General features: G+C 63.7%; 2 protein-coding genes across 2 annotated transcripts in view; both read left to right on the forward strand.

Annotated features, from left to right (window-relative positions):
- Positions 1-6336, forward strand: part of DDB1 (damage specific DNA binding protein 1) — a 28041-nt gene extending 21705 nt beyond the window's left edge. Inside the window, exons 22-27 of the mRNA XM_054724804.1 lie at positions 2511-2681; positions 3353-3462; positions 3658-3827; positions 3941-4043; positions 4958-5081; positions 5636-6336. Coding sequence (XP_054580779.1) covers positions 2511-2681; positions 3353-3462; positions 3658-3827; positions 3941-4043; positions 4958-5081; positions 5636-5719 — 762 coding nt within the window. The 3' untranslated portion in view covers positions 5720-6336. The remainder of the gene's footprint in view (positions 1-2510; positions 2682-3352; positions 3463-3657; positions 3828-3940; positions 4044-4957; positions 5082-5635) is intronic.
- A 4015-nt stretch (positions 6337-10351) lies between these two features.
- VWCE (von Willebrand factor C and EGF domains) overlaps positions 10352-20924 on the forward strand; it is a 29073-nt gene continuing 18500 nt past the window's right edge. Inside the window, 9 exon segments of the mRNA XM_054725516.1 lie at positions 10352-10461; positions 12663-12757; positions 12867-12956; positions 13275-13403; positions 15699-15815; positions 18728-18844; positions 19597-19725; positions 20664-20675; positions 20678-20924. The exon segment at positions 20678-20924 is cut by the window's right edge and continues 205 nt beyond it. Coding sequence (XP_054581491.1) covers positions 10352-10461; positions 12663-12757; positions 12867-12956; positions 13275-13403; positions 15699-15815; positions 18728-18844; positions 19597-19725; positions 20664-20675; positions 20678-20924 — 1046 coding nt within the window.

Genomic DNA, 20924 nt, shown 5'->3' on the forward strand with positions numbered 1-20924 from the left:
GGAGGGTCCTGCGTGCGGAGCCTCTGTCCTCATGGCGGTGGGGTGCGCGGCCTCCCGGTCATGGGGGCGCTCACTAGCCCGGGGCTCTGAACCCTGCAGGTCGGGGGTTTTGTGGAGACTTCATCCTGTGGGCACGAGGGGTTACCTCGGTCTCCAGCCCCGTCCTCCCAGAGGAGGGTGGACTGCAAGTTCCAAGCTTGTAGTCGTGGCTTGGTCTTCCGAGCGACCACCCCATCCTGCAGCTACCCAGGAGTCCCCAGGAGTGGCCTTACCGGAACAAGACGCCCCTCACCCAGGAAACTGAGGGGGGGGCTCGGGGGCTCCGGGAAAGGTGCTGCTGTCACCCTATCGCTTAGGAAGTCGGGGCAGAGACCGAACCTGTCTTCGCGCCGTGGCGCCACCAGGGGTTCGGTGTCCGTGGGCATCTTGGCGAGGATGTCGGGTAGCGGGATGAGGGAGGCGTGGAGCCAGGCGAGCGGTGGGCGGAGATGGCAGCGGGCCGTGTTAGTGGCACTGAAGCTAAGGGTCCGGGTGAAGTCACGTGAAACCAGGAAGGGACACGTGCCGCCCGCGGGTCAGGTCACCTCACGGTTAGAACTGGCCATTGGCTCTCACAGCGTGGGAGGAGGGGGACTTTGGTTGAGAGGTGGGAGGAGGGGGACCTGATGGAAGGGGGTTCCACTGAGGCGAGGAGAGGACCGGAGTGTTGGGAACCTCTGGGCGCCTGGTGGTAAAGAGGGGGCAAAGGTAAGGACAGGACCGGGGACGGACTCGCGGCGCTCCAGCGAGGGCGCACTGCTGCGCTCTGGGAGCGGCCGGCGGTGGCTCTGGGAGCTGGGGAACGGTGACCTGCGCCCACGGCACTCTGGAGTTACTTTAACAGCAGGCTCTAGGGGGTCAGACAAGTTAGAGGTCAGGGTATTGGAAAGAGATACTCTCTGTGGGTGCTGAAGTGACCAAGCATGACAGGACTGTTGTATGCGAGAGAGCAGGGGGGTGGGGTGGAGGTGGGCTTGTCTGGTGGCACCTGTAGGGGTGGTGGTAGAGTCTGGAAGGGCAGGCTGGGGGTGCTTGGAGGGACAGTGGGAGGAAAAGCCCGTTGAGAGGGCCCAGGGCCCTAGGAAAAGGTCTTGGTTTTCGTCAGAGCAACAAGGGACCGGCCAGGGGGCAGGCCGCCCGACCTGGTGGCAGCGGCTCGGAGGGAGCGGGACTCTGCAGGCCCCAGGGGTTGGGGGAGGGGCTGGGAGCTGTTGTGGAGTCCGTGGCCGTCTCAGAAATGCCACAGGAGCCACGCGTGTAATATAACCGTGTGAATAAACGCAAAAAGGAGCAGGTGAAGTTAATTCTAGTAATGCATTTTATTTAGCTCTAGAGTCAAAGCATTACTTAACGTGTGACAATATAAAGACTTGGTGAGACGCTTTCCTTTTTTTCACGCTAAGGCTTCAGGCCTGGTGTGTGTGCACTTACAGCGCATCTCATGGGGGCCGCCGCCAGCCGCGGTTCTGTAGCCTCGTGGGCTAGAGGCCACCGTACTGAACAGCGAGGTCTGGAACCTGGGCTGAGGGCGTCTTGGGGTTTTGGTGGTGTCTGTCTCCATGGCAGGGAGAGGGAGGGGTGCGGGCGCTCTTGCCCCTTCACTCCACTGTGCCGGGGTGGAGGCCCAGCAAGGCCCTCTTGCCCGAAGGCGGGTGTTCTGGGCACCTTGACCCTGCCGACGGAGGGTGGCAGCCACTGTAGCTGTGAATGACTCCTGGAGGCCACACTTGTGGAGCGAGGGTTCTTTGGACACATCTCAAGAAACCATGGCTTCGGCACCCTGTCCGGGAGCCGCTTCACAGGGTGCTGAGGGCCGGGGGGCGGGGGGCACGGGACCTGGAACCGCCTGCAGGGCGACCTCTCCTGGGAGTTGAGTGTGTCTGTCAGCCTGGGTTCTGCCAGGTGTCAGTCTGCCGACGACCAAGCATCTTCATTCTCTTGGCGACGTGGCTGTGACCGCAGCGACAGTGAGTGGAGGAGAAGGGGCCCCGAGTTGGGGCCCCGGAGCCTTCGTTACGCAAGGGGGTTGGCTGGCCCATTCATGTCCCTCTCGTTGGGCTCGCGTCACAGGTTCCAGGAACGGACACGTTTGAGAAGGGTTCAGAACAGGCGGATTTTGGGGAGGCAACCTTGTTCCTTTCTGATGGCAAAGTTGGAGATGGATCTTCTTTCTAGAATATTCTGCAGGTCTGCCACCAAACTCAGTCACAGGAAACCGTCTTTTGTCATCTTCCTAGTGGTGCTGGCATTACCGCTGCCTTAGCATTTGTCTTGCCGCTCCTTTTTGATGTAAAGGAAAGCCGTGTCACCAGTGTGAGGTGCTCGCTGCTTTCGTAGCTCGTAAATACAAATGCTGGCATGTTCACGCGAGCCCTCGTCAGGCCGTTTCACGGCCCACGTGCCCTGGTGACGGGCTGAGGGAGGACGAGGACAGGGCAGGACAGTCCTGTGAGCGGACGCGGTGCCCCCAGGTGCGGCTCTACGAGTGGACCGCGGAGAAGGAGCTGCGCACCGAGTGCAACCACTACAACAACATCATGGCGCTCTACCTGAAGACCAAGGGCGACTTCATCCTGGTGGGCGACCTCATGCGCTCCGTGCTGCTGCTCGCCTACAAGCCCATGGAGGGCAACTTCGAGGAGGTACGGGGCGCGGGCCTCGCTCAGCGGGCCCTGCCCGGGGTCTCTGTGGCGAGGGCAGGCAGCCCCGGGGGACGGAGACCCCGGGGGACAGAGACCCCGGGGGACAGAGACGTTCCTGGAGGGCACTTCCTGGGTCGGTGAGGTCTTCCTCCAGCCCCACCCGAACCATGAGCAGCTCCGTTTCGGGGTGATCGCAGCCACTGGGCTGTGTCGGCCGAGTGGGGGGAACCTGTAGCGTGGCCGTTGCCAATCCCGGGCAGGGCCTCCTCGGGGCAGGGCCTCCTTGGGGCAGGGCCTCCTCGGGGCAGGGCCTCCTCGGGGCAGGGCCTCCTCGGGGCAGGGCCTCCGCGGGGCAGGGCCTCCGCGGGGCAGGGCCTCCGCGGGGCAGGGCCTCCGCGGGGCAGGGCCTCCTCGGGGCAGGGCCTCCGCGGGGCAGGGCCTCCTCGGGGCAGGGCCTCCTCGGGGCAGGGCCTCCTCGGGGCAGGGCCTCCGCGGGGCAGGGCCTCCTCAGGGCAGGGCCTCCTCGGGGCAGGGCCTCCGTGGGGCAGGGCCTCCGCGGGGCAGGGCCTCCGCGGGGCAGGCTCTGGGTTTCTGGCTGAAGGACGGCGGGCCCAGCGCCGGCTCCACGCACTCCGCTGACGGTTCTCTGGTTTGCACCCGCTCGCGTTCAGATTGCTCGGGACTTTAACCCCAACTGGATGAGCGCCGTGGAGATCTTGGACGATGACAATTTCCTGGGGGCTGAGAACGCCTTTAACCTGTTCGTGTGTCAGAAGGACAGGTGGGTGACAGCGTGGGAAGGAGGGGCCGGGCCCGGCGGGTGGTGGAGGACGGGGCCCCTCTCCGGCTGGGGCTCCTCCAGAGTCCAGGCTCTTGCCGGGAGGAAAGGCCACGAGCAGCCTCTTGGGGCAGCCCCCGCCGCGCTGGCCAGGGAAGCGGGGGCTCCGGGTGGTGAGTTTGTCGCGCTGCCTTTCAGCGCGGCCACCACCGACGAGGAGCGGCAGCACCTGCAGGAGGTCGGGCTCTTCCACCTGGGCGAGTTCGTCAACGTCTTCTGCCACGGCTCCCTGGTCATGCAGAACCTGGGCGAGACGTCCACGCCCACGCAGGGCTCCGTGCTCTTCGGCACGGTCAACGGCATGATTGGTAAGGGCCGCCTGCTGGGCTCCCACCCGCGTGGAGCCGGCCCGCCTCCTGCTGCCGCCTGGGCTGCCTCACTGCCCGCAGGCTCTGCAGCTCCGGCTCCCTTTGCTCCGCAGGCCTGGTGACCTCGCTGTCCGAGAGCTGGTACAACCTCCTGCTGGACATGCAGAACCGGCTCAACAAAGTCATCAAGAGCGTGGGCAAGATTGAGCACTCCTTATATCCTTCCCGAGAGCCTCTTCCCGGGGAGCGGCCGACCCAGCTGCTCTGGGCACTGCTGTCCAAGCACCCTAGCGGCTCCTGTGGGACCAGGCCCTTGTTAGCTTAGAGGACAGTTCCAGCGCACAGCTGGAGGGAGAAGAGTATAATTAACCCGTACGTATCACCCCGCGTCACCTGGCTCATCTTGGAAACGTACGTTATGTCCCTGAAACCGTCTGCCTCTGGCCCTCCTGGCATCGCAGGTCGAACAGTCAGTTTCTATGACAACAGCGGAGCCTCCTTTCAGAGATCGCGTTGGGGCAGTAATGTCGGAGGGCCCTTGCTAGAGAGGCTGGCAGGAGCTGGGACAAGTGAAGAAGCTGAAAACTCCAGAAGCCCAAGGATCAGCCTCCCTCCCAACCCCAGGGACACCCAGGGTTCAAGTAGTGGGCGTCTGTTTATTGTGGGAGATTTAGAGGGCCGCCCCGGCAGGAGGTGGGTGCAGCGGGGGGCTCCTGCTGTGAGTCCGTGGCATCGGTCACGCTGTGACAAGGCGGTGTGGCCTAGCTGTAGCTGCGGGGAGGCTGAGGTGTAGGTGGGGCATGCCTCTCGTCTCAGCCTAGCGGGTTGAGCTGTGCAGACGTGGCTGGGCCTGGAGGAGGGGTTCTCCGGGCGTGCACACCCCGCCCCCCGCCCTGCAGCCCTGGAGCCTGAGCTGCACTTTAGGAAGCCTGTGGTGAAGATCGCCCTGCTGAGCGCCGTTGGGGCAGGTGATTCCCCGGGTCTTTCGGTTCCAAGGTGGTCCAGAGAGCAGCGAGGCTGCCAGGTGGGCCTGTTTCCTCTCCTGGTCCCGGGGTCCAGCTGGTGGCTGAGCAGAGGGGTGGCTGAGGTAAGGGCATTCCCACGGATGGCACACTCCTTAACTCCTCCACCTGGAGGTCCTTTCACACGGAGCGGAAGACAGAACCGGCCACTGGCTTCATCGACGGGGACTTGATCGAGAGTTTCCTGGACATCAGCCGGCCCAAGATGCAGGAGGTCGTGGCAAACCTTCAGGTGAGCTGTGCCGTGTCCAGCCTGGGCCGCCACACAAGTCCGTTGCAGGCCGGGCACGCTGGGACCGCTGAACTCCGGCGCCTCCCTCCTCACTTCCCAGAGACCAGTGGCCCCTTGTCTGTGTTCTGCTGCTGCCCGGGGAGTGGAGTCTGAGGACCAGGAGGTGTAGCTGAGCTCGCCTCCTGGGTCTCCACCAGGCGCCCGGCACTGTACCCACGGGGCCCTGCGCTTTAGCAAAAGGGCACCTCGGGCCATGTTGGGATTCCGGCAGACCCACAGGAGGGAGGCAGGGCCAGAACCCCACCAGGAAGAGAAGGGCCCCCGGAGCTGCAGTTTGGGGTGTTGCTCCCTGGAGCTGGTGCCTCTGGGGACCACCCTATCCTGGAAGTGCGGAATGTTCCCCAGGCGGCAGCTCCGAGCCAGCTCGTGCTCAATAGACCTGCTGGGCCACACCCCACGGGAGAGGTGTGGGCCTCGGGGCTCCCTGGCAGGCATCCCCTTCCCCAGGGGGAGAGCCCCTCGCGGCCCGCACACCTTCCTCCTTCCCTCCGCAGTACGACGACGGCAGCGGGATGAAGCGAGAGGCCACCGCCGATGACCTGATCAAGGTTGTGGAGGAGCTGACTCGGATCCATTAGCCAGGGGCAGGGTTCCTTCTCGCAGACCCTCTGGGAGGCTCGCCCTCCCGTCTCCCCTCCCCCGCCGCTGTCTTCTCTGCCACGGGAAGCCTTTCCCTGAGCCGCTGTCCCAGAAGCCACAGTCACCGTGTGGAAATGGGGGTTTCTTAGAACTAAACCCGCTCCCGGGACCCCGGGGAGTGGCTGTCTCCCTGGATTTTTAATGTCGCACCTGCTTCCAGCCCCACGCGGGACACCAGGCCTTGGTGCAGCCGCCCTTCCAGGGAGGGGTGCCTCCATGGCTGAGGGGACGCTGTGCGTGTCACACCGTGCGCTGTCCTCTGCTATCTCTATTTCGGTGGGGTGTGGGGGCCTTGGGGACAAGGGAAGAGGGGCGGGAAGGGTTCATTGTCTTTGAAGTGAGGGCTTCCTTTCATTTCCTTCTGTTGCCTCTGAGAGCTCTGGGTCTGGAGACCTGACCACCAGGCCCTGGGTGCCTGAGCGTAGAATCTGGAGATGGTGGGTGGTCCCCAACCACAGCCTTTGTGTGTCTGGGGAGCTGACTGCCTTCTGCAGCGAGGAGGTGGGTGGGCGTGATGGTGGTTAGTTTACCAAATAAAGTAGAGTCTAAGAAGAAAGATCCGTTTGTTTTCGCTTTTCTTCCCGCTGCCCGCCAATCCAGTATCCCGGTCACACTGCCCAGTGTCCCCAGTTCATTTCCCACATCGATGGCAGCTGCTGGTCACCTGCCGTCGCTGCCGGTACGGGTCCTCTTCCACTCGCAGGTAGTCAGGTGACGTCTCACCTCCTGTGCCACGTGAGCTCCAAGGTGCCGGGCGCCGGGTTTTTGATTCCCGGGTCTGTGGCTCCTGACCGCTGCGCATCTGCTTCCCAGCGGCCTGTCAATCACCTGCTGGGCTGGGCGCTGGGCTGCCTTCCCCGACATGGTTTTGCAGCAGATGCAGCTGCCACGCCGGCCCCGACACGCCCCGAGGCCACGGGCAGGTAGCCCCTCATGCACCTCCCGCCCCGTGGGCACGTGCCCTTTGGGTTCTGGCTTCATGTCCTTTGTGCTTTTGGTTTGAAAATACAAGCGTAGGCATATTTGGGGTTCACCTTTCTGTCCAGCAAACAGCCAAACGGCCTTTTAGCTCCGTGGGTCAGTGTCTGGGCCCACATTTCCACCAGTGATCAGTGGGAATAAAGGCTGCTCTGTCCCCACAGGGGAGTCGGGTTGATCCCAGGCGAATTGGCCGGCTCCTTTAAGACCAGCCTTTGATACAGTTTCAGGAAAGTTGTGGTTTCAAGTTCAAACTGTGGTTTTGAGAGATTCTGGTGGAAAAGGAAAAGGCAAGGAAGCACCTCTGCTTGGGTCTTCGGAGCGAGTTCCTCCCGCGGGGGCGCTCCTTGCTTCATTGCCCGTCGTCCCCTCCTCTCCTGGGCTCTCCGAGGGGGTGGCGGGGAACACAAGGTCTTAAGGGGAAAGATAATGAGCATCTCAAAACCACCGTGTGAACTTGAAACTCAACACGGTGATTTGAATCCTTCAAGTCCGGGTTTGAATTGCAAAGGCCTGCCCCTGTGCCAGCGACCAGCTCCGCCGAGGCGGGCACGCAGCAGTCTCCAGGTGGTGACAAGTCAGTCGGAGGTGGGCGCTGGACTCCGAGGTGCCACGGTCAGGAAGGCACGATGCAGTGTGATGTCGAGTGCTTCCTGGCGGGTGGACCTGCAGCCGAGCAGCCTGCACCGCGCGCAGAGCCTGAGCCAGGGCTTCGGGCTGGACGTGGAAGCTGCGGAGTCCTCCGTCTCCCACAATCTTGGCTTCACTCACTCAGCATGGATCCGTCCATCTTTTGGAAACGACATTCCGCTGCCACACTTTCCCATCGGCCTTCACACCACTCATCGCGACGCCGGGCGTGAAGGTTGCCCGTGGAGCTCTGCCACGGCAGCTGGAGGCTCCTCCCCACGTAGGCGCTGCTCCGATGGCCCTTTGGGAGAAGAAGAGGAACACTGACTCATCACCTGACCGTTCGGAAGGGTCACAGCCAGAGGCCTTCTTTCTGCAGCCACCACCGTGGGTCCCCCGCCTTCGGGGGAGGTCCCCTTGGTAACCCAGAAGCCACAGCCACAGGCGTGGGGAGGAAACACAGCGGTAGCAGGGATGTGACCAACTAGTCCTTGAAGATGGCCGAGACCAAGTTAGACTCTCAGGGTTCAAACTTCGGAGCCTCGGGTCAAACAAACCAACGGACAAGAAAAGGAGAAGAGCAAAGAGAGTGAAAGCAGCAGACGTGATGAGCGGAGCAAGATGGACGCCACAGGTCCGAGGAGCCAGGAAGGTGCGAAAGGCCCGGGTAGGAAGGTGTCCCTTGAAATGCGCCAGTCGGAATCTGCAGCACCCCCAGGACCCCGACTCCCCCTGAGGGTGGACGGGGCTTTTCTTTAACATCAGGTCGCATCGCAGCTGTTCTCGGACCCTCCTGGGACAGACCCTGTCAGGTGAAGGGCGGGGCTGCACAGAGCACTCCAGCTCAGGTGTGCTGCAGTGTGGCGGAGCGGGCACCACGTGTGTCCCGTGTGAATGTGAGGACGTGTGGGTAGCTTCTGGGGCCAGGGTGGGCCACTTACTTGACGTCGATGGTGGTGTGCGTGGGCCGAGTGAGAGAAGAGCTCTCTCTGTCTCTCCCCGAGCCAGGTCTGTGACGACGTGGTCGCGGAAGGTGGACCCCGAAGCACTTGGTAAGTAACGGGGAGACGCGGTGTGAGTGGTGGAGGGAGACCGTGCACCTTCCCAGGTCAGAGGCACCAGGGAGAGATGCCCCAGGGGCCTGAGGCCCTTAGGACTCGGAAGGGGCATAAACATGGAAGCGACATTCAACTTAGGCTGCAGAATATTCTTGCAACCCGTTTCTGAGGATTTGTTGCTTAGCTCAGAAGATGGGTCAAGACTAACAAGGTGAGATAACCAGCCTAAATGTAAACATCTGTAAAAATTGGACCACACCAGTTTAGGTAGGGAGGTCGGCTTAGCTGCTTGTCCTATATGATAAAAGCGTAATATGCAAATCGACCAAACAGCAGAACAACCAGTCGGCCGGGGGCGGGGCCAGCGAGCAGGTGGCGCCAGGCCAGCCAAGGGGCTGCCAGCAGGCAGAGAGAGAAAACGGCGATGGGGGGCCCACCCGCCCCGTCGCCTCCCGCAGAGGGAGGCCACCAGCGAGGCTGCGGTGGGGTGATGTGGGCAGCGCCGGGCAGATCCCACAGAGAAAGGCCGGGCAGAGGCTGCAGGGGGGTGATGGGGATGGTGCCATCCCCTGATCCTGATCGGCCAGGTCACCTCCCGCAGAGGGAGGCCAGACTGTGGCTTAGGCCTGCTCCCGGGCCTAAGCCGTCAGTAGGACATCCCCTGAGGACTCCTGGACTGTGAGAGGGTGCAGGCCAGGCTGAGGAGCCCCCCTGCCCCCCTCCCCAGTGCACGAATTTTCGTGCACCGGGCCTCTAGTATTTAATAACCAACATAAAAACACGACAACAAAAACACCTGAGGTTTTCCTTTGTTATGAACCCACAGCATCATGGGGTTGCCCCCAGGCCAAGTGTTAGTAAAAGTGTCCGAGCACTAGCTGGTGTGGCTCAGTGGATAGAGCATTGGCCTGCGCACTGAAAGGTCCCGGATTCGATTCCAGTCAAGGCCACATCCCGGGTTGCAGGCTTGATCCCCAGTGTGGGGTGTGCAGGAGGCAGCCGATCAATGATTATTATCATCACTGATGTTTCCATCTCTCCCTCTCCCTTCCTCTCTGAAATCAATAAAAATATAAAAAAATAAATAAAGGCATCTGAAAGGAAAAATGCAAGAATCCACGTTCATCTGTGGCCACCAATGTTGAGGACCAGGACCAAAGGAACAGGTGGTTTGGGGGGAAGTGATTCCAACCGGATTGGTCCCCCTTTTCACAGGTGGTGAGCACCTCATCCCAGGAAATGCTAAAGCCAAGCCTGACTCACCGGGTCGCGGGTGGCTAGGGACGATTCCCGCAGGCAGCGAGAAGGCGGATGTCCGCTTCCTCCGGGGCATGATCCTGGCCGCCACCACCTGCTCACCACCCCCACCGCTGGGTCCGCTGGCCCGCGCACTGCGCACTCGGGATCGGCGCAGACCTGCCGGCAGTGGAAGGACCCGGCACCTGGACCCCGGCACCGCGGGCTCCAGCAGCTCCAGCGCCAGCCGTGCTCCCAGTCTCTTCCCTCCGCGGGCCTCCGTCTGCCGCCCAGGGCCTCCTCAGGAAGCCGAGTCCCAAACCCAGGCAGGGGAAGTGGGCCGAGGGCAAACCCCGCCCCCAGGGGTCCCCGATCTTTGACCCCATCCGGGACTCTGCGCCTCCCCAGGAGGCCACGGGCGGGCGGGAGGCGCCGCCTTTTGTGTGCTCCGCTCCGAGGTGCCAGAGACCCTCCAGCCGCGCTCGCGGGATCCCCTCGCGGCCCCCGGCCCCTCCTCTGCGCGTCCCCGGCCCCCCTGCTCGGCTCCGCGTGCCAGCTCGGGGCGCGCTGGTTCGCTCCCCGCGGCGCCAGGAGGAGGGGCGAGGCCGGGAGCCCCCTCCCTCGCCCGGCGCCGGAGCCAGCCCGCCGGGGGGACGCGCGCCGCCCGTCATGTGGGCCGGACTGCTCCTAGCGGCTGCCGGCGTCGCGCTCCTGCTGCCCGGGGCCCCGGCCCGCGGCTACACCGGGAGGAAGCCCTCCGGGCACCTGGGGACGGAGAGGTGAGCGCCCCGCGCCCCGCCCTTGTCCCGCCGCGGGGGCGCTCCCCGCCGGCACCCGTGAATCGGGGCTCCCCTCTGGGGTTCTGTCCGCGCGCGGGCGCGGTCCGTGGGGGCCGGACAAAGAGACTGCAGCTGTGCCTCGCGCGCATCTCTGTGCCTGGGTCCGGGCCGTCCTGGAGGGGACGGGAGGGGACGGAGGGCCAGGCGCCGGGGAGCCCACCTGAGGTCGCCCCGCAGCGCGGACCGGGGCGAGGGAGGCCGGACGTGCTGCCTGCCTGGTCTCCAGGTCGGCGGGCTTCGCCGGAGAACGTGCGGTGCTCTGCCCGGGCGGGGCCTGGCTCCCGGCGCCGGCCGCTCGGGGTGGGGGCTGTTCCGGCGCCGCGGACCTTGGACCCGCGGGGTCTCTCGGGGTCACGTTTCGGTTTCCGCCCGTGGGTGCGGGCGGGGGTGGGGTGTTTGTCCCTTTGCTCTTCCCCGACAGACGCCGCCGCCCCCTCGGGTCCGCTCCCGGCGGAGGCCAGGCTGCCGCGGGCCCGCGGAGCACGTGTGTGCGTGATGCCGGGGGGGAGGAGGGGGCGGCCGGACCTCAGCCTGGCGTGGGCCGCTGCCTGCGGGGGTGGGGGCGCAGGGGCGGCCTGCGGGGGGCGCAGCTCGCGGCTCACACGTGTGTGCCGCCGCGGCCGCCGCCAGTGTCTGCTCAGACTCCGGGCCCCGCGCGTCGGGGAGCATTCCTGCCACCTGTCTCCCCGCCGCGCCGCCCCAGGCCCGGGGCGTCCTAACATCTGCCAGGGGCTGGCTCCCCTCTCCTTCCAGAGCGGGTCCTTCCCCGGCTGCTGACGTCATCTCTCGGGCAAGGGCGTGGCTGGGCCTCCCTGTCGGTCCCCCTCCTCCAGGGCCCCCTTTGCTGTGATGACCTCAGAGAGCAGCAGGCTTCGGAGAACACGGGGCCGGGCCGCTCCCTGCAGACATGTCTGTGCTCGGACAGCTGGTCACGGCTGGCAGGGGCTTCTCCCCGGAGGGGGGCGCGTCTGTCGTGCGCACCATGCCCTCAGCCCCGCGGCTGTGCCAGGGCCCTCGTGGGTGGTGCTCCCAGAGGCCTGGCCCGCAGACCGTGCCCATGGGCCTCCGCACAGGTGGAGCGCAGGTGGGAGGGTTCCTGGGTCCGGTTCTGCTGCGTGGGCTTCCGGGTGAAGCCGGGCCGGAGGGCTTTCCGCTGCCGGCCCATCACAGAACCGGTGGTAGGCGTGTCTGCGTCCCCCTCCTGGCCTGTGTCCCACGCTCCCTCCCACCCAGCATCCCCCTGCACGCGCATGGCCGTCCCTGCGCCCCTTCCCCAGCCCAGCCTCCAGGAACCCCCTGACCGCACCCGGAGCTCCATGCAGGCCTGTCCTGGCCGCTGTCCCAGCGCGTTTGTTCTCTCCTGGCTGCTTGTCGGCCCAGCGCCCCCGCAGCGGGCATCTGGCTTGTTGGAGGCTGCGCTGAGGAGCCTCATCCCGCAGCGGGCACAGCCGGTTCTTCTTCCCCCCTTTGGCATCCCCCTCCCCCCGAGATGTCACCTGGGGAAGGACGGGTCCAGCTGCCCTCCCCCTTCTGCGTTTTGCTGGCTTCTCTTCTCAGCCTTTCCCTCAACAGCCATTTAGTGAGCACCTGTGTGTCAGGTCCTGCTCCTGGTGTGGGGTGAGCAAAAGGATGGAGCCCTTGTCCTCAGGGAGGGGGAGGGGAGACAGACAGTGAATAAAACCAACAAGTTAATAAGCAGTTTTATGTCCCAGGGAGTGAGTGTCATGAGGACGAATGAAGCAAGGTAAGGGTGCAAGGAAGGGCCCCTGACTGAGAAGGTGACGGTAGCAGAGACCTGGGTCCCAGGAGGGATGGCCGGGTGAGTCCGAGCAAGGCCCTGAGGCAGCCATGCCTGCGGCTCTCCATCCACTGCCGCTTCCCTCCGCGGCGCTGCGGCCCCGGGGAGGCCCTCTCTCCTGGCCACGCCGCTGTGCTCACCGGGCAGGTGTCTGTAGGACAGAGACTGGGTCTCTGCTGCCTCCGGCGGGCTGCCCAGCTCCTTTCTCTCTGGAAGCTTCCGGTCGCCTCTCCTGCGGGTCCTGAGAGCCGCTTGTTGACCGACGGGCCCACTGACTGGCTTGGGAGGCGCTCGCCCCTCTGTAGACGCATCGGAACGTGGAATGTGCTCTCTCCTCTCGCAGACGCCAGCTGGGCCCCCACGTCTGCCTCTCGGGGCTCGGGAGTGGCTGCTGCCCAGGCTGGGCGCCCTCCATGGGCAGTGGGCACTGCATCCTTCGTAAGTGCCTGTCCCCGGGCCCCAGACATCCTCCCCAGCAGGCGCTCCCTCCCTGGGCTGGGGCCGACTGGGGCCCCCGCCTCACCCCTCACCTCCTTTCTCCTCCCAGCCCTCTGCTCCTTTGGCTGCGGGCGTGGCGTCTGCATCGCTCCCAACGTCTGCTCCTGCCAGGATGGAGAGCAAGGGGCCACCTGCCCAGGTACCTGGGGGCGGGCGATGGCCCCTGGGGAGAGCTCTGTGAGCACTGAGGTTGTGCCAGGCCCTGGGCACGGTGTCCTAGCATGGCGTCTCCAGACAACCCTAGCAGGCAGGCGCTCCTTCCTGTTTTATGGATGAGGAGGCGGAGGCACAGAATCAGTGGCTGCCAGGTGCCGTGGCTAGTGAGTGGCCGAGCTGGGCTTAAACTCAGGCCTGTTGGCCTCCAGAGGCACCTTCCCAGCGGAACTCAGGAGGAGCCCGGCGGTGGGGCGGCCGGGACCTGGGCGTGGCGCGCTCACCGGTGTGCTGCCCGTTGCAGACGCCCACGGGCCCTGCGGGGAGTACGGCTGCGACCTGGCCTGTAACCACGGCGGCTGCCAGGAGGTGGCCCGAGTGTGCCCCGTGGGCTTCTCGATGACGGAGACGGCGGTGGGCATCAGGTGCACCGGTAAGAGGCCTGGGTCCCGGGGGAGGGGAGGGCGGCAGGAGCCATGCCCCGCCCCTCCTGCCAGGATGGTCCCCAGAGAGATGCCAGCGCAGGGCTGGGCAGGAGGAGCCGGCAGTGGGAGAGCGGCAGGGAGGGAGGATGGCGCCATAGGCGTGTGCCCCCTGCTCTTTCGCCTCTCGGGGCCAGGCGCGGAGCGGGGGGACAGTGACGGCATACACACGCCTACGGGCCGCAACCCGCCGGGACACGCTGGGCCTCGGGAGGGTTGACCGAGGACGGCTGCTGGGGGACGTGACCTTTGAAAGATCAGAAAAGCGGAACTCCAGATTTACTCTGTAAAAGCATGGTGTGCTTGTGATTTTGAGAAGTTCCCGCAGCCACGCGACAGCTGCTGGCATCTTTCCCGAGACGCCAACGCCTCTTGGGGTTCGATTTTGAAAGAATCCCCTTTCCTCCCCCGAGTGCAGACCTGAGAGAGAGCTCCCCTGGGCACGCTGGGACGGAGAGGAAGGGCGGTGAGGCGAGAGCCCAGCGTGTCCCCAGCTGCCCCCCAGCCGTATTGGCGAGAAAGAGGAAGGTCTTCCTGCCCTTCTCCTGGGGGCATACGTGTTTGCAAGCGTGAATGTGTGTGTGTGTGTGTGTGTGTGTGTGTGTGTGAGGCATGCATAGGTTGAAACCACCCCTTTCCTATAGTTTTTGTCTGAATTTTCTCACTAGATGTGATATTGGAAGCATGAAATAGTCCTTCACCATAATTTTTTAAAATATATTTTATCTTACTGATTTTTTACAGAGAGGAAGGGAGAGGGATAGAGAGTTAAACATCGATGAGAGAGAAACATCGATCAGCTGCCTCCTGCACACCTCCTACTGGGGATGTGCCCACAACCAAGGCACATGCCCTTGACCGGAATCGAACCTGGGACCCTTCAGTCCGCAGGCCGACGCTCCATCCACTGAGCCACACCGGTCAGGGCTACAACATAATTTTTAACAGCTGCACACACGGCTGTGGAGTGTACCCCCCGGCTCTGTCACCCCTCATTAGCTTGTCTGTGGTGCGTCCGCCATAAATGATGCCGGGACAGAGGGCTTCTGTGGGCGCTGATCGTTCCCAGATCCGCCGGCGGGGCGCCTCACCGTCTGGCTGCTGGGGCTCCTCGCGCCGCCCCTCAGGACGCCTGAAGTCGTGCCTCTTCCCCTGATGCCTTTTGTGGGGAGCACTTTCCGCACCCACTTCTGGTTGCAGAGCGAACTGGGCCGAGGAGAAGCCAGAGGGCGATGTCACAGCGGGCGCGGGGGGGGGAGGGGTGTGTGTGTGTGTGCACTGGCCTCGGCCACCGGGGTCCCAGGGGCTGGGGTCAGGGCGGGCTTCTTGGCAGCCGTGGGCGTGTTTCCGAAGGGCCGGGGTACGGAGAATGGAGGTGTCCGGCCCCGCGGGCCTGGGGGCAGACTCCGGTGCAGACCAGAGCGGGCAGAGCCGGTCCTGTAGGCCCTGCAGAGCCGTGTGGTTCTCGGCGGGGGAAGGGGTGCTATGAAGCAGGGGTGGGGAGGTCTGCCTCCCAGCCCCCCTCACCTCTCAGGCCTGCACCTCCCCGAGCACTGCTTGTACCCAGTCACCTGCCCTGGGTGCTGCCCAGCCGAGCCTTAACCAGCTCCCCAGCCCTGACCCCGCCCCCCCTCCCGCCCCGGCAGGAACCCGTGCTCTCCTGCCAGGTGGGGCCCAGGTCTCCCCTGTGCTTCCCAGAGCTTCCTCAGACTCCCCCCGCCCCCTGGAGCCTCCTGGTCCTCTGCCATCTCTCCTCCGCCCTGACCGGCTCACACTCCGCTGGGCCTGGGCGTTCCCTGCGGGGCACATCTCACTGCCCCGTGTGGCCTCCAGGGCGTGTGCCGCGGCTCCTGCCTTATCAGACTGGGACCATCTGGGGAGTCAGTGCCGTGTCTCAGTCCCACGTGTGTCCTCAGTGTCCCCTGCGGGCCTGTGCACACAGCGGCGCCACTAAGCATTGCAGGGGCCCTGCCAGCCTCCTGCCCACGCCCCCTGCCCTGTGGGGCTGCCCCGGGCGGGGAAGGGCTCAGCCCCGGCCATCCTCTTGGTCATCAGTCTGGGGGGGTCAGAGAGGAGGCCTGGCCCTCGGCCTCTCCCCTCTGGGCTCCCCTGGTCGTCCGCGGTGGCTCTCCCGCGCCTGGCCTTTCTCCCTGGTGGGGTGGGCGCGGGGTCCGTGCGGGGCGCTTTCTCCCCGCACCTGACCACGGGCACCGTGGGCCACGCCAGGCTGTTTCCTCTCTCCCCAGACATCGACGAGTGTTTAAGCGCCTCTTGCGAGGGCCACTGCGTGAACACGGAAGGCGGGTTTGTGTGCGAGTGCGGGCCGGGCATGCAGCTCTCCGCCGACCGCCACAGCTGCCAAGGTGAGCGGCTCCGGGAGGGGCGGTGAGGCTGCTGCGGGGCCGGCGTGGACCGGGTGGCCCGGCAGGCCGCCTGGGCCCGGCTCTGGAGACAGGGCCAGGAGAAGCATCCTGCCACAGCGGCCCCGGCTGGCGGGGAGCAAAGGCACGAGGCGGGGACGGGGGTAGGTGCGGGGGGACCCACGGAAGAGGAGGCGTCTCCCCTCCTAAGGGAGCAGCATGAGAGCGGTCTGTGAACACAGCCCCTCACGATCCGATCGAGGGTGACTTTCCGAGAGGAGTCAGGTAAGGAGGCCCTCGCCCACGAGGCCGCCGCCACACGTCCCCCGGGCCCTGCGGGTTAGCCTGTCGCTTGATGTCGTCGTTGTCAGAAACGGCTCAGAGGCCTCCAGCTCCAGGCCCCCCACTCCTGCGCCCCGCTCCCCCCCGAGAGCGACCTGGGTCTGAGCTCAGGTGCTGTGACAACGCCGCGGGCTGGGCGGCTGGAGCAACACAAGGTTAGCCTCACGGTTCTGGAGGTGGAAGTCCAAGGTCCAGGTGCCGGGCCACTCCGTTCCTGGTGAGGACCCTCTTCCTGGCTCGCAGCCTGGCTCCGGGGTTGAAGGACAGGGCAATCGGCAGTCTGGACCTCCAGGTCCCCGAGCCCGACGTCTCTTCTTCTAAGGGCACCAATCCCATCCTGAGGGCCCCACCCTCCAGACCCCATCACAACCTAATCCCAAAGGCCCCCCTCCTTGGAGGTTATGGCTTTACCCGGTGAATTTGGGGGACACTGTTCATCCGTAGCACATGGTTATCAATCTGCCTGCCTCTCCCCAGCACATGTACACACTCACACACACACTCACACACACACACACACACTCACACACACACACACACACTCACGCACACACACACACACACACACACACTCACACACAACTCACACACACACACACACACACTCACACACACACGCACACACACGCACACACATGCACACACACACACACTCACACACACACACACTCACACACACTCACACACACGCACACACACACTCACACACACACTCACCATCACACACACACACTCACACACACCATCACAGAGATGTCATAAGAAATGAACAGCTCACAGTCCTGAACGATCATGTCTGGCACCTTGCTAAGCACTATGGCTGCGTTTTCTCATTTCATCCTCCAAGTTATCCTCTGAAGTTCATTTCCATTTTCCTGATAGGAACCCTGAGCCCTACAGACATTAGGTAACTGGCCCGAGACCATGTCGGACCTGGAACTTGAACCCAGTCGTTCCGCTGCATGCTTTCCCCCTCCAACAAGCTGCCTTGGCGATCTCTCCCCATCAAGGCCAGTAGCCCTGCTTTGCTCTTTGAACTGCGGCCTGGTGCCCTGCAGTGCAAACATCCCGCAGCTCCAACCCTTCTCTTACGGATGAACACGGATGAACATGTAGGGTTTCGCCTTTTCAAATACCGGCTCGGGGAAGCTTTGACAAGAGGTGCTATAGCAGCTGGGTTTTGAGGTATGAATAGGAGTTTTCCATCAGACGAGACAGAAAGGCAGTCCAAGCAGACAAGAGAACGTGGGCAAAGGGGAGGCCCACATGAGTGGGGTGCACTTGGAAGATGGCAAGAATTTAAGCCAGAGCAAAGGTGAGGGGCAGGGGAGCCCGTGGGAAGGGCAGCCCAGGGTTTGTGAACTATGGTGCTGCATCGGTGCTAGTGGGAGTCGAGGAGGGAGAGGGGCCTGGTCAGAGGTGCCCTGTGGGGGGCTGTGCAGAGGGAGGCCTGGGAGGAGCACGGGGAGAGGCAGGGAGGTGCGTGAGGCTGTTGTTCTCCAGACTAGCCCAGTGGTCCCCAGCCTTTTTCTGGCCACACCCCACCTAAGCACCTCTAAAATCCTGATGCCCACCCCCCATGACATATAATTCTTACTATTCAAAAAGCAAACTCCTATTCACGTGGAGGAAGCCTAAAAGGCCATGAACTTGGTCTAAACAAGCTTCCTAAGAACATGGCATCCATGAAAGAGAAAAATAAAAGAACGAAAGGACAGTGGAAGTACTGAGGAAGAAATTACTAAGAAACTTTAAAATAATAATAATAGGAAGTGATAGGAAAGAATAGCAAGTAAAGTTTCAAAACATATAATAGAGACCTGAAATGCATAAATGTGTCACCATATATATTTATACTAGCGTTCCTGTTGCAGGAAAAATCCTGCAATAGGGTTTCCTGCTGCTCTCCTCCCTTGTCCCCCTGCCCCGCCTTCTCCGCCAGCCCCCCTGCTTTTCTCCCTTCTCCCCTGGCCCTGCCTCCGCTCCTCCCTTCTCCTCCCCCCCCCCCCCCCCCCCCCGGCTTGCTTGCTTCTCCGCAGCTTTGCTCCCTTCTGCAGCTCTTGGCTTCTTTCTATGCTGTCTTGATATGCAAATTAGCCACCATCTTTGTTGGGATAATTTGCATACTTGTCCTGATTGGTTGGTGGGCTTGGCTTGGCTGGTGGGCATGGCTTGGGTGTAGCGAAGGTGCGGTCAATTTGCATATCTGTCTATTATTAGGTAGGATACTGTATACGAGGCCCCTGGAACCATAGAAATGCAAAAAACTCACTGTGAATAACTCATTCTCGAATTGACCCCATAAAAGTCTAATTGCCCCCCTGTGGCACGTGTGCCCCACGCTGGGAACCACTGCCCTAGAGAAGGTGGCCGGGGCGAGGATATGAGTGGGGGTGGAGGGAAGGCTGATCGGGGGGCACTGAGGAGTTGATACACGGAATGTGGGCAGAGAGAAAGGGGTGAAGATGGTCCCCCAGGCCCTGAGTGGGGCAGGGGATGGCGATGAGAGGGGAGTGACCGCATGTTCCCACAATGCCGTGGGGAAAGAGCCCAGCCTCGTCCGTTCCCTCCAGACACGGACGAATGCCTGGGGACCCCGTGCCAGCAGAGGTGTAGAAACAGCATTGGCAGCTACCGGTGCTCCTGCAGACCCGGCTTCCATCTCCATGGCAACCGGCACTCCTGTGTAGGTAAGGTTGGGAGGACCCTGTCCTCTTGGCACTTAGGCCGCCCATCAGGAAGACGGACAGAGCAGGGACAGGGACGGAGCGGTGGCAGGCAGTCGGACCTCCTGTTCCCGAGCCTGTGAGCACCTGAGCCTTCGCTCAAGCCACCCTCCTGCCGGATACACCCCAGGGCCCTCTCCTCACCCATTTTCTTGGCTGCCTGTGCTCCCCTCGGTGACTGGAGCACGCTACGCCTCAGTGCCTCTGGTGTGGAAGGCGGCCCCGTCTTCTCAGCCCATCGGCCGGAGTCTCCGGCAAGGGACTGGCGTGTGGCTGGAGCTGGGCTCACGGGGTGGAGGTGGGGTCCCAGGGCCCTGGAAAAGGACCTTTTTCCAGCCGACCTCGGTGTGTGCCCTGAAGCCCGAGCCGGGCAGTGATTTTTGAGACTTTTCAGAAGGGGCCACACCACCGACACCCGATGGGTGGGTGTGAGGGTGCGAGGTATGGATTGAGGTTCCCAGCGGGCTGCTCCCCTCCAGCCAGCACGATCATTGCTGCCTGCTGTTGGGGGATGAGTCCCTGGCGCACCCATTAAGTGCCGACTGGATGCATGACCCTGCTGAGGGCACTAGCATAGACTTGCGCCCCGCTGCCAGGCATCTGAGTCACCCCACACCCCGGGCAGGGAGACCCCCGGCCTTGCAGTCTAAGGGATGATGGAAGAAAGGCTCGGTAGCCCTGACAAGGCAGCCGTGGGCAGCGAGGCTCTCCTGCAGATGTAAACGAATGTCGGAGGCCGCAGGAGAGGCGGGTCTGCCACCATGCCTGCCACAACACCGTGGGCAGCTTCCTGTGCACCTGCCGACCTGGCTTCAGGCTGCGGGCTGACCGGGTGTCCTGTGAAGGTGAGTGGCCAGTCCCGCCTCCTGGCTCTCTGACCCCCTTCCCCACCTCACCCTCAGCCATGCCAGGCCCCGCCCTCCAGCACCAGGCCTCGCCCTCCCAATACCAGGCCCCGCCCTCCCAGCACCAGGCCCCACCCTCCCAATACCAGGCCCCACCCTCCCAGCACCAGGCCCCACCCTCCCAATACCAGGCCCCGCCCTCCCAGCACCAGGCCCCGCCCTCCCAGCACCAGGCCCCGCCCTCCCAATACCAGGCCCCGCCCTCCCAGCACCAGGCCCCACCCTCCCAATACCAGGCCCCGCCCTCCCAGCACCAGGCCCCGCCCTCCCAGCACCAGGCCCCGCCCTCCCAATACCAGGCCCTGCCCTCCCAGCACCAGGCTTCACCCTCTTCCTTCTCCACCCACTATTGTTTTTGATTCGTCTTACAACACTTGACTTCCTTCCTTCCTCCCTCCGTTGCTTTATCCGTTCTTTCTCCCTTTCCACTTCATTGTTTCCCTAGCCCTTCTGTTTCCCCCAAATGGTAAAAGGAAAAAAAGAGGAGCGTGTGACACGGGAGCCCTGTAACTTGGGCCCCAGGGACACTGTGGACAGTGGTGTCAGCTCCATCTGCCATACTTTGCCGGCGAGCCTGGAAGTTTAGGTTTGAAGTTGTATAAAAACCGAAGGTGCTCTCTCTAGTCCTTGGCGAGTGCTCCGGGGCCTCGGCTCATCCCGGGAGCCCCCTGGGCGGCAGGCGCACGGCGCCCCCCGCAGCCGCCTGCGCTTCGGCGGCTTTCCCGTCCGTCTCCCTGTGAGACCGCGGCGCAGCCCCAGTACTTTAGGCCCAACGGCTGGGGTCCTGGCGTTGGACCCATCGTGTTGGAGAACGTGGCCCAGAGGCATTCGGTGACTGTGGTGGCGCCGAGTCCGGCCCCTCGGTGCCCCCCCCTCAGGACAGCCCTGTGCTTCGTTCCAGCGTTCCCGACGGCCGTGCTGGCCCCATCCGCCATCCTGCAGCCCCCGCAGCACCCGCCCAACGCGCTGCTGCTGCTTCCCGAGGCCGGCCGGCCCGCCCTCTCCCCGGGACGCCCCCCTCCTTCTGGGGCTCCCGGGGCCCCCGCGGGAGTCCGGACCACCTGCCTGCCCTCTCACACCTCAGCACTACCGGCAGCCTCCCCCTCTGTCCTGGCGAGGCTGCTGGCCACCCCGATGGC

The sequence above is a fragment of the Eptesicus fuscus genome, chromosome 13 (genome assembly GCF_027574615.1).
Source record: "Eptesicus fuscus isolate TK198812 chromosome 13, DD_ASM_mEF_20220401, whole genome shotgun sequence".
Lineage (NCBI taxonomy): Eukaryota > Metazoa > Chordata > Mammalia > Chiroptera > Vespertilionidae > Eptesicus > Eptesicus fuscus.